At 55.1% G+C, this 12,210-nt stretch overlaps 1 protein-coding gene across 1 annotated transcript; it reads right to left on the reverse strand.

Annotated features, from left to right (window-relative positions):
* Positions 1-213: 213 nt before the first annotated feature.
* EDN2 (endothelin 2) lies at positions 214-5,732 on the reverse strand. Its single transcript, XM_059488759.1, has 5 exons — positions 5,612-5,732; positions 5,076-5,208; positions 3,885-4,004; positions 2,884-2,988; positions 214-2,109 (listed from the first exon to the last, which is right to left on the reverse strand). Exons 1-5 carry the CDS (start codon positions 5,667-5,669, stop codon positions 1,998-2,000), a joined length of 528 nt encoding a protein of 175 aa, XP_059344742.1. The 5' UTR covers positions 5,670-5,732; the 3' UTR covers positions 214-1,997.
* Between the last annotated feature and the right edge of the window lie 6,478 nt (positions 5,733-12,210).

Here is a 12,210-nt window from a genome sequence, read left to right on the forward strand (position 1 = left end):
AGACATCCAGGAAGGAAGAAGGTGTTGAAGTTAAGGAGTGTTTGAGTCAGCCAGAAGGATTCTAGATGGGTTCACTTGGAATGGAAATGTGCCCAGGACCGTTCCCAACCTCCCCTTCCCACTCCCTTTCCCATTTCTTTTGGCCGTCTTTCACCTCACCCACCATCCCCCAGCCACCAAATAAGGAAGGAAACCATTGACTGTTGTCATTATTTATTACAAATTATACAATGAAAGTCACTGCCTAAAAAAATCAATAGATTTAAATAAATATACAGATTTCAGGATGCTACATTTGGCAGGTGTGCCGTAAGTCACTCAGGGTGGGACATTACACACGAGGAGATTGACAGAGTACTTTACAGCAGTAGTTTTATTTTAAATTACTCACATTAAACCATGTGCAAAATTTCCTCTGGAACAAACCCTTTCAGGATTTTCTTCTTTTGGTTTTTTTAGAGTAACTCCAACCTTCAGAAGGTTGAAGATAAAAACAGATTCTCTGCAGCTTTGGGGACCAAATGATTCATCTGCTCTTTCACCCACAATACAATCAATTGGTCTTTTTTTTCCCCTCTCTGGGGCTTAAAGCAAAATCAAGGAATTCTTTTTCTTGTCCATTGGGACTACACTTGCCACAGCCACAGGTTTTGGTCCACCACCAACTTCAAGCAGCCTCTCCAGAGCTCCTGTGCAGTACTGGGCAGCAGAGGGACCCAGAATGGAGAGCAGCTCTGTACCTGCCCTGCCCAGGTGACAGCCCTGGCTCCTGCAGAGCTCAGTCTGCCCAGGCAAACAAAAGTGCATTTGTGACACAGCTCCAGGGCTGCCTTTGCCTGCCAGCTTGGTTTCCAGGCTCTGCATGCACTCAGTGCTTGTCCCAAATGTTTCCTTCCCTCCCCTGGGCCAGCAGAGCTGGGTTTAAACCTGAGCCCGACTCAGGCAGGGCTGTGCTCCCTTACAGAATCACAGGGTTTGGGTCGGAAAGGACCTTAGAGACCACCCAGCCCCTGTTCCAACCAGTCCTTCCCTCCTCATCATTCCCACCTGGCTGCATTCCCCTCCCCAGGGTGACCTGCTGGCTCTGACTGCTCATTTACTGTGCAGAGCTGGCTCAGAGCTGACCCAGGCCAGGCTTTGTGTGCCCTCTCCAGCTGGGAGGAGGCTGGGATATTCAGGAGCTGCAGATCCTCACTGAGGGCATGTCCAAGGAGATGAGAGGGGTCCCTGACCCTCACCAGGGCTCTGCTCACCCTGCCCTGCCTCTGGGGGCTCCTGCACAAGCTCAGCCCCCCTTGAGCCCCAGCGGGGTTTGGTGCCATCCCTGGGGGAGCTGATCCTGCCCCTCAGCCACAGCCAAGGTGGGAATCCACCCCAGGGATTTCTCAGCCACTTAGTGCCCCTGACTGCTCAGCTCACTCCAGGGGATGATGAAATAAACTCTAACACAAAATGGGAGCTGTTCCACCACGGGAGCCTGGGCCATGGGCACTGACAGGAGAAAATAGTGCAAAGGTGGGCTTGGGCTGAGGCAGCTCATCCCTGACTGCAGCAAGCAGCAAACCCCTTTGGATGGGCCAGGCTTGGACAGCTCCAGAGCTCAGGGCAGTGATGGGCTCAGTGCTGCCTGCTCCAGCCCTGCCCAGAACCCCTGGCTGAGGGCTCCAGGGCACAGTCCCTGGTCCAGCCCTGTTCCCCTGGCTGAGCCCTTGCTGAGGCCTCCAGGGCACAGTCCAGCTGGTGCTGCTCCAGCACGACCCTTGCCTGATCCACAAAGGCACGATTCAGCTCCAGGACACTTCTCTGACTGGACGGACAGACAGTTTTTCCCTTTGCAGCAGTCCCTTGAGCGCTGGTTCATGCAGCAGGAACACGGAGACTTCCACCTTCTTCCCTTCCACTCACGGCCTTCCCTTCAGCTCTAGCAACTGACAGCAGAGCTGGTGGCACCCACAGGACTCCAAATTCTTCTGGTGAGCTTGGTGTGCTCCTGTCTCTTATCTTTTCTTCTTCCAGATGTTTCTTTCCCAAGGCAGAGCTGGTGGCTGTGTGTCCCTCTGCGAGCGCTGCTGGTGTTTGCTGGAGCGTGGGCTGGAGACCCTGAGGTCCCTGGGGACAGAGGGGACACCGTGGTCACTCTGCAGCCCATCTGTCCCCTGCTCAGCACCCCATAGCATCACATTTGTCTGCCCCTCACCACCATTTGCTGGGAGGCAGGAGATGGGGAAGGAGGAGTGGGAATTTTTGGGAGGCAGGAGATGGGAAGGAGGAGCAGGAATTTTTGGGAGGCAGGAGATGGGAAGGAGGAGCAGGAATTTCTGCCCACAGCTCCATTAAGGTACAGTGGAGCTCCACCAAGCCCAACGAGGTGTCAGAGGATTCAAAGACAACCCAAAGTGCTGCCTCCCCAAATCTGCCTTTCAGAAAGCATCCCCATTGCCTCTGATTTATTAATTAATTTGCCACCTCCCTTTAGCTCAGTTATACTCCTGGAGTTGCTCTTTCTCCCCACAATTCCCTGATGTGGGCTTAGCAAAGCTTTGTCCTTCGGTCCCAAGTCGCTGCCCCATAAATTATCTTCCCACATGATGCCATCCCCCTCTACCTCCTCTGTCCATCACCCACCTGCCTGTCCCACATCAGAGGAACTCCCAACTCCCCATTCCAACCAAGAATTACATTTTGGGAGGGGCACACACAGCCCTGGCTCCTCAGATGGAGCCTTCAGTGCCACAGAGAGCAGCAACAGTAAATCCTCCTCATTTAGAGGAGCCTGGAGGAGGCAGAAGGTCAGATCCAAGAGGGAGCTGCAGCCTGGGGCCACAATCACATCTTCAAGTGCTAATGAGGGATGTTCAGAGTGGGTTTAGGCGCCCTGCTCACCTGAGAGCTCTCAGCAGCCCGTGAGGGGAATGTCTTGTGGTACCGCTCTGCAGAGACCTTGCTGATGCTCCAGAGCTCACGGGGAGCTTCAGACTCTGGAGGTACCTAAAGAGCAAGAGGAGAAGCCTGAGCCACCCACAGCCAGGCTGCGGGGAGCTCAGGGGGAGCCTGGCCCGGTGACAGACAGCTGAATGCACGGCTCTGAAGGGTTAATTGCAGCTATTTGGGAGCTATTCAAGGCTGACTTTGACTGCTATTCCCTAGTGCCAGAGCTCCTCTATTCACAGGCAAAATGAATGATTGGAGATTGTAACTATTGCCTGGCTGTGGAATTAATGACAGATATCCACAGCGACTTCACTCCCCTCAGCAGCGCTGCTGGAGCTGAGCTGACACCCCACAGGCACCATAACAGAGGTGGCCACAGAACATCTGGCTGCTTGGAGCACTCCTCTGCTCCCTCTGAGCCATGCAGGGGACACTGGTGTCCCAAAGCGCCACACCCTGTTCCCAGCGCATTACCAGCTCTCCCTTCTGAGCAGGGGACACTGCTGTCCCAAAAATCCAAAACTTCATTTGTCCCCACTTCCAAAGCATTGCCAGCTCTCCCTTCTGAGCAGGGGACACTGCTGTCCCAAAAATCCAAACCTTCATTTGTCCCCACTTCCAAAGCATTGCCAGCTCTCCCTTCTGAGCAGGGGACACTGGTGCCCCAAAGCCCCACACCCTCACAGGCACCATCCCCACCGGCACACCCAGAGCTTCCCCAGCCTCCTGGCAGCAGCAGCAGGAGCAGGGATGGAGGTGACACTGTTGCCTCTCAGCTGCTGAAGGGACCCTTGCACACCCAACCCACGCGGTGACACCGCCAGGGCTCTCAGGAGGGAGAAAAAAGCCACAGACAAGTCCCAGCTGCTGGCACAGAGCTATCCCCAGTGAGCCCCTGAGCCCTGCCTGTCTCTCATCCCTGGAGACACCCCCGGGGACACCCCCAGCCTTACCCAGGCCTGCCGTGGCAGAAGGTGGCACAGATGCTGTCCCTGGAGTGCGAGCACTCGCACCGTCCCGCCGACCTCTTGCGCCGCCTTGGCGGGCTGCCCAAGCCGTAGGGAGCGGTGTGCCTGGGAAAAACAAAGGAATTCAGCTGTGCCACCAGCTTTTTATTGGCCAGCAGGTTTGTACCAGGGTCCTGGGAGGCAGCCAAGCCAGTGCCAGGATAATAAAAGACTCATCTATAGACAGAAGGTGAAAAGGTCACTGATGGATCTGAGCTTTAAACTCCAGCTCCTGTCGCACACCACCCCTCCCTGCTGGGGGATGGCTGCTCTGTGCTGGCTGGGAATGGGAGTTTTCTCTCCTTGCAGCAGCTCAAATGCCCACGCAAGGCCTGCCACATGGACTGGGTGAGCTCCCATGGGTGGCAGAGCTCTGAGGAGCAGGGCTGGCCCAGCCCAGCAACCCCAGCATGGCTGAGGTGCCAGGGCTCTCCTTCTCCGCAGGTTTAACACACAGGACACTGCACAGCCCAACGTGTCTCGGAGTCAGAGCAGGTTCTGGTGCTCCTAGCCTGCTCCCAGAGCTGCCAGCACACTCCTGCTCCATCTCTGATGGCAATCTCCTCTCCCAGAGGCTGCAGCATTGGCAGCGACTGCAAGCAACTATTCCCCGAGCAAGCAGCGAGTTGTAAATGCATGTCAGCGAGCACGATTATAACCACACCTGAGCGCGTGTGTTGTGCTCCAGTGCCATGGCCATTGGTCTGCAAGCTCTGGGAAAGCTGCTCCGGCATTCCTGAGGGCAGGACTTGGCAGCCTCGGCCCGCAGTGCCAGCCCACCCCTGTCTCATTAACAATCCTGGCAGGCAGCAGCAGCCGGGGTTACGCGTGCAAGCGAGCGGGGAGAGGAACTTTTCTGACTCGCGGCCACAACATCTCGGTGTTGCTGCAGGCTTGCAGAGGTGCAAAGCTCAGGAAAAGCCGAGCCCGGGAGGAAGCAGCGCCCTGTGCTATCACCCCGACCCCCGGGGATGGACAAACACCCGAGCAGCAGCAGCACGGTTCGTCCCCTTCAGGGCTGGCCGTGCACCTTGGAGCAGGTGCTGCCGGAGCACCGGGAGCCTTTCCCACCCTGTCCAGCAGAAGGTACAGCCCCTGCCCATCAGCAGAGCTCCCCGAGCGCCGCGCTCTGCTCACCCAGGTGTGTTGACCCAGATGATGTCCAGGTGACAGAAGTAGATGCATTCCTTATCCAGCCAGCTGTTGCAGGAACATCGCTTGCTCCTCGGCCGCGCGGCCAGGTGCGACTCGGCCGGGGGATGGCCCAGACCTGCGGCAAGCAGCACAGGGAGGGAGGGATGAGCGGCCCGTCCGTGTGTCCACCCTGAGGATCCCGTCCGTGTGTCCACCCTGAGGGTCCCGCCTGAGGGTCCCGTCCGTGCGTCCCCCTGAGGGTCCCGTCCGAGTGTCTCCTCTGAGGGTCCCGTCCGTGAGTTCCTCCTCAGGGTCCCGTCCATGTGTCCCCCCTGAGGGTCCTCTCTAAAGGCACCGTCCGTGTGTCCCCTCTGAGGGTCCCGGTGGGATCCTCACAGCCCCGGGGGCTCCCGGACCGAGGGTCCCTCACGGTCTCCGCGCCCACCCCGGGCACCCCCGGCCCCCTCCCCGCTCAGGGGGTCGCCCCTCCCTTGCGGGCACCCCCGGGGCACCGAGCCCCTCTCCATCCCGGGGCTCACCGGCTTCCAGCAGGGCGCAAAGGGCGAGCGCCAGCAGCACGGCGGGGTGGCTGCCCATGACCGCGGCTCTGCGGCTTCTCCTGGGCTTTTCCTCCTTCTCCTGCCGTGCCAGCTCTTCCAGCGGAGCCGCCGCGCTGCGTCTGGAGCCGGCGGGCGCTCGGCAGGTGCTTTATAACCCGGGCCGCGTCACCCGCTCCGCCCCCGGGGAACGCCGGGCTCGCGTGGGGCGGGCGCGGACCGGACCCCCCCGCTCCTCCCCGCAGGAATCCTCGCGTTCCTCTGCCCGGGGAGAAAGTGCCGGGGAATGGGAAAAGTCGCTGGCTGGGATGCCGTGAGGCTGCGGTGAAGGCAGCGAGCACAGCGGGGTCTGCAGGCAGTGTTCCCCCGGGACCCCCCGCTCCTCCCCGGAGGAATCCTCGCGTTCCTCTGCAAGGAGAGATCCGGGGGAAAGTGCTTGGGAATGGGAAAAGTCTCCGGGGCTGAGATGTGGTGAGGCGGGCACCTGGGGTGAAGGCAGGGTCTACAGGCAGTGTCCCCCTGCACCTCCCCTGGCCCCGGGGATGTTTAAACTGCACAAACTGCGCAGGATTCAATATCAAAGTCAAGTTTTCACTTGAAATGTCTTAATTCGACTTACTTTATTTCAATGAAAATGTATATTGATAAGTTCACTTGAACTTATCTTAATTGCTGCTCAGTTGGTGCAATGACAGTCTTGCTTTTCTCTCTCTCTCCCCTCTATTTTTTCCTCTGAATCAACTTTAAGTCTTTTGCTACGTTGAGCAATTAAAGTTTCTTGCAATAAATCTGCCCGTGCGTAGTCTAATTTCGATTCAGCATCCCTGTGGCACATTCAGCATTATCTGCACACTTGTAGGATGCGAATCATGTGAAGCACAGTCACCTCCTGGCAGGCACCAGGAGGAGTCAAAGCCCTTCACCTTGCCCGTGCTGTGTCAGGCAGAAGCAGGAAATTCCTCCGGGGAATTGTTGGATCCTGAGCGTGCCAGGGATGGATCACAGCTTCCAGGCACCTGAATTCCTTGGGACCACCAGATCCAGCTTGGAGTGGCAGCTTCAGCATGGCAAATCTCAGGCAAATCCTGCGAGCGGTTTGGAAAAGCGAAATCGCCGTGTTTGCCTTTTGCAAGAGGTTCTCCAAAGCATCTTGGGAAAGGGAGTGTATTTTATTTGTTTACCATGCGCAGTTCAGCTTTTATGGCCCTGTTGTCATGGGCAAGGTGGTGGCAATTGCAGCCACAGCGAGGTCTCATGCACAGGAACACGTGTGGGGGAAAGGAAAGGGAAATAAGGAAAAGTGCGGGGAGGGAGAGTGAGGAAAACGGCTCCTGAGACAGAGCTTCTGCTCACAGAAGTAACACAGGTGATGACTGCAGTCCTGCAGGAAAAGTCTGCAGGATTTGACATTCCCTTGGTGCAAGCAGCAGTGGGAATTCTCTCTGTGCTCATGCAAAATGCACATGGGGTGTATGCATGGAAAAACCAGCAGGAGCAAAGAAACTGCACAGAGGGCATGAAGTGAGGGGGCACAGAGGCCAGAGGAGGTAAAAAATGTTTGTATGGGCATGCCATGGAAATAACAGAGCAGGGGATATGTCAGGCAGAGAAAATCAGGAAGAGTGCAAATGATAAATTAATAAAAAAATAAAGAGAGAGCTCATAAAACAAAGCAAACAGAGGGAAGTATTTAACCTCTGTCCCAATGCAACAATTATTCTAAAGAAAACAGGGAAACACAAAAGCAGCATTACCTGTTACTGCCCATATTCCAACTGTGCCAAGTTTCAGAGTTAAGTCAGAGCTGTGTGTGACATTCCAGATGCCAGCCCGGTGATACAATAAATCTGCCTTGGCTCCTGCTCCTGCGCTCCTCATCCTGGTCACTGCGGGCTGAAAGACGATCCCCTCGACGTGGGGAAGGCAACGCAGCAGCCGTGTTTGCTCACCCCGAGGGAAGGCTGGCCAGTGAATGACATCATTTCTACAAAAAAGGGCGCTGTCTTTGAAGGGGTGCTGCCGGAGAGGGCTGGGACAGCGCCGTGGCGCTGTTGGTTGGGGTTGGTTTGCTGAAGGGATCAGCCCTGTCACACCCAGAGCTGTGCCTCGGGCAAGGAACCGCAGCCTCAAGCCAACCCCAGGTTTTGGGCATCTGGGTTCAAGGAATTTCCTCCACCTTTTGTGGCCGGGGCTCTGTCGCCCAGCTCAGGTTTCCAAGGAGCACCTGGAGCTCCACGTACCTGTCTGCAATCTGCTGGAGGTGCCCAGATATCTGCTGCTATCTGTCATGCCAGGTGCAAAAACATCTTCACAAACCAGGCCTTTCATCCAAGGATTTCTCAATTGTTGTCTTCATTTCCCATAAATCCCACCAGGCTGAAAATGGAGCAAATGTTACACCCTCGTGCTCGTCCCTGTCTCTGGAGGGGAGCCTGAATTCCTGGTATTTCTCCAGGAAAAGCCCTCCTGTGCTGAGCAGGCACCAACCTGAGCTGCACACCTTGGGATGTTTGGCACCAGAGCTTCAAAGATCCCAAAGGATGTGGGGCTGGGATGAATGCCTCTGGTTCTTGCAGGGAACCCTGCAGAGATGAGGTTGGCACTGAAGTGGCTTTGAACTGACCCAGCTCCGAGAGCTTTGTCTAGAGCTAAAGAGCTCCCATGGAAAAAACATACTTTAAAAAGTTGTTTTGCCTTTAGGGCTTGTGAGCAAGAGGGTGAAGCAGGCAGAAGGTGAAGCAGCTTCTTCAGCACCCAACACATCCCACAGACCAGGGGGGACTCAGTGATCTTGGAGGTCCTTTCCAATCTCAGTGGTTCCTTGGTTCAGCGATTATTCTGGTGTCTGTGGTAGTTTCAAGAGGATCTGTTTGGTTTAGGTTGAATCACAGAGCATCCTGAGCTGAAGGAACATCAAGGATCATCCAGCCTAGCTCTTGGCCCTGCTCAGACCCCCCACCAACCCCACCCTGGCCATCCCTGCAGTGCTGCCCAAATTTCTCCCCCATCCTTCATCTCCCCCATCCCTCACTCTCACACAATCATGGAATGTGCTGAGCTGGAAGGGACCCACAGGGATGATCAATCCCAACCCCAAACCCTGCCCAGAGCCCCCAGCAAGCCCAGCCTGGGCATCCCTGGAGCTCTGGCAGCCTCGGGGCCGTGCCCATTGCCTGGGCAGCCTGGGCAGTGCCAGCACCCTCTGGGGGAAGAGCCTTGCCCTGAGCTCCAGCCTGAGCTGCCCTGGCCCAGCCCCAGCCGTGCCCTGGCTGCTGTCCCTGTCCCAGAGCAGGGATGGGAGCTGCCCCTCGGGAGGAGCTGCAGATCCCTGAGCTCTGCCCTCAGTGTGCCCTGCTCCAGCTGCACACACCAAGAGCCCTCAGCTGCTCCTCCTGTGGCCCCTCCAGATCCTTCACCATCATTGGACACCCTCAAACACCTTTACATCTCACATTTTGGTGCCCCAAACCCATAGATGTTGGATCCCCTCATGCTGTGGGCTGGGGGATCAGCCCACACTGGGATCTGTGGATCTCCTTGACCCTCAGAGCACGGAGAACCTGCACAGCTCCTGCCACTGTCCTCGTTGTTCCCCTGATAAGGATCAGGAGCCAGCTTCCCAAGGCCAACCCTCCTGGCGCTTTCACCACACTAAAATCACAAAGAAAAACAACAGGGCTGGAGGAGGGCCGGGCCATGCTGCACAAACACAGCTCCCAAAGAAGGAACAAAGGCGTGCACGGGGTCCTGAACGCCAAAGATGGGCTCTGCCTCCTGCAGTTATTTTTTCTCTTTTGTTTCTGCCTGCGGGAGCACATTGTTCATGTCACTATGAGGAGTTCCAGGCAGACATGACGAAAGGGACAAAGCAGCCCAGGACAGGAGACATCCCGTGCGGGCCTGGCACTGTTTGGAAACAAGGAGTGAGCAAACAGGAAAGGCCTTTAACCATTAAGCACTCGGGATCCCGGCGTGCTCTTGGCACCAGCAGGAACAATGGGGTGATGTCACGAGCCAGAATTCCCTGTGGTGGATGGCAGCCCAGCAAATAATCAGCATTCTTGTCCTGGGACATGAGCAGCATTTTTCCAGCGTTGTTCATCCCCCACGGAGCCGCTGTAAGGAAGTGAAGGAAAGAGACATTGTCAAGTGGGGCTTCCTCTGGGATTTTGGCTGCCCCCCTGCCCTCCCCAGCTCAGCACATCAGCTGTAATTAATAAATCCCAGCTTTCTGCTGATGGGGAGGAGCTCAGCGCAACACAGGGAGGCTGAAGGAGATGTTTCACACAGGGAGAAAGGGTGAGCACATGGTCTGGATACTTGGAAGGCAAAGGGGCAGAGTTTCCTCAGCTCTGTGGGGCTGTGAGCTGACACCGAGTGAATCTGGAGTGTTGTCCATGGGATTCCAAAGGGGCTGAGGATGGCTCAGTAGAGAATCCTGCACAAACAATGGTGGTTGGGGAATTTAAAAAAATTTTTTTTAAAAATTTCAACAATTTTTTTATTATTATTTTTTAAGGCTACTAAACAACATGAGCAACACAAAGGCATCCTCCAGATCCCAGTTTCTCCTTATTTTGGCTTCAAGTCAGCTCTGTGGATTATATCTTGAAGTTTCTCCTTATTTTGGCTTCAAGTCAGCTCTGTGGAGTATATCCTGAAGTTCATTTGCAGCATCCAGGCCTCTCCTGAGGCAGCTCTTGAATTACCTTTTGGCTCCTTTCTGTCAGTGGCGACTGGTGTCATGGGAGGACTAGGAGAGCTGAGCAGCCCTCAGGGCTTTGTTCTTGGGCTGTTACTGAAAATCCAGACTCACGTCTCCAAGATTTGCTCTTCAAAGTCCCAGTTGGTTTCCCTGCAGCCACCCTGTCCCTTCTGTGTTGTGCCAGGGGACATGGCACTTCTTGCTGGAGCTGGATGTGGGATTTCAGCAGCAAAAGGGACCTCAGTGAGTCCCAGACAGTCCTGATGTTGAAGATTGCAATGTAAGATATTTTCTATTACCATCTGTAAGGCAGATTATCTTTTGTCAAGTGGACAGTTTGCCTTATCTCTCTCTCTGAGTGACCACATTAACACCTCCCTCGGGAGGAGACACCTGCTGATAACAGCTATTGAATGTCCCTGCATGGCTGATAAGAACTACAGCATCCCATTGGGAGATGGGAGCCCAGAGGGAGGAGCCAAGCATTCCTACCCGGATAGAATCTGGAGATTCTGCAACACCAGCACGGCTTCTGCACTGCATTGCCCAGAGGAACAGCAGCTGCCTCTGCCCCTGGATCTTCAGAGGAAGAGACTGCACCTTTCTGCAGGATCCCTGCTCCAGCAGAACCAGCCCTGACACTGCAGGAGGGCTGAGCCACAATTCCAATGGCACTGCTGCCAACAGCCTGACCCACAGGGTGTCAGGTTGGGTTCTGACTCTGGCACTGTTGGTTTAGTTTACTGCATTGTTTATTTTATCCTTTTTTTTTTTCCTTTCCTATTAAAGAGCTGTTATTCCTGCTCCCATATTTTTTCCCCGAGAGCTCCTTAATTTAAAATTGATAGCAATTGGGAGGGGTGGGGAGGGTTTACATTCTCCATTTCAGGAGAGGCTCCTGCCTTCCTTAGCAGACTCCTGTCTTTCCAAACCAAGACCCCTGAAATGCATCTCTGCAGAGAGGAACCCAAAGCCATGAGTGTATGCGTGGTTTGCTGATAACAGATTTGTCCTGCCCTGTGTGTGAGGTCTGAACACACCCCAGGGACTGTTTGTGTGGTCACAGTGGAGTTCTTCAGGGGTTTTCCTGTCCTGAGGCTCCCAGGGAAGCCCAGTGTCCCCCTCTGGGCTGGGCAGAGCAGCCTGGTCCCAGGCATTGGCACTGCTGCCTCTGCCCACATAAGGTGTCCCCAGGATAGGTGGGGTCACACAGAGGGGAAGGTCCTGGGATGTGCCAGCTCCATCCTTCCCAGGGAGGTGGAAAGGAGCAGGTGGCCTTGGCAAGGACCGCCTGTGACATCCAGGAGAGGCAGGCTGTGACCCAGGAAGGGTCTGTACCTTTGCCAGGCACTGCCTTGTGCCAAGGGCCAGTCTGGAGGATGAGACTGATATTGCCTGGCATCCTGGGGAGCTGCAGAGATGGATCATCCAATTCTGATATCCAGGGATGGATCACCCAGTTCTGATATCCTGGGATGGATTATCCAGTTCTGTTTTCCAAGGATGGATTATCCCAGTTTTTCTCCACAGGGATGGATTATCTAGTTCTGATATCCAGGGATGGATTATCCAGTTCTGATATCCTGGGATGGATTATCCAATTCTGTGCACCAGGGATGGATTATCCCAGTTTTGCTCCCCAGGGATGGGTTATCCAGTTCTCATATCCAAGGATGGATTAACCCAGTTCTGCACCACAAGAATGGACTATCCAGTTCTGTTCCCCAGGGATGGATTATCCAGTTCCCTTCTGCAGGGATGAATTATCCAGTTCTGATATCCAGGGATGGATTTTCCAGTTCTGCTCCACAGGGATGAATTATCTAGTTCTGTTCTGCAGAGATGGATTAACCCAGTTCTGTTTTCCAGAGAGGGA

The sequence above is a fragment of the Ammospiza nelsoni genome, chromosome 25 (genome assembly GCF_027579445.1).
Source record: "Ammospiza nelsoni isolate bAmmNel1 chromosome 25, bAmmNel1.pri, whole genome shotgun sequence".
NCBI classification, from domain to species: Eukaryota; Metazoa; Chordata; class Aves; order Passeriformes; family Passerellidae; genus Ammospiza; species Ammospiza nelsoni.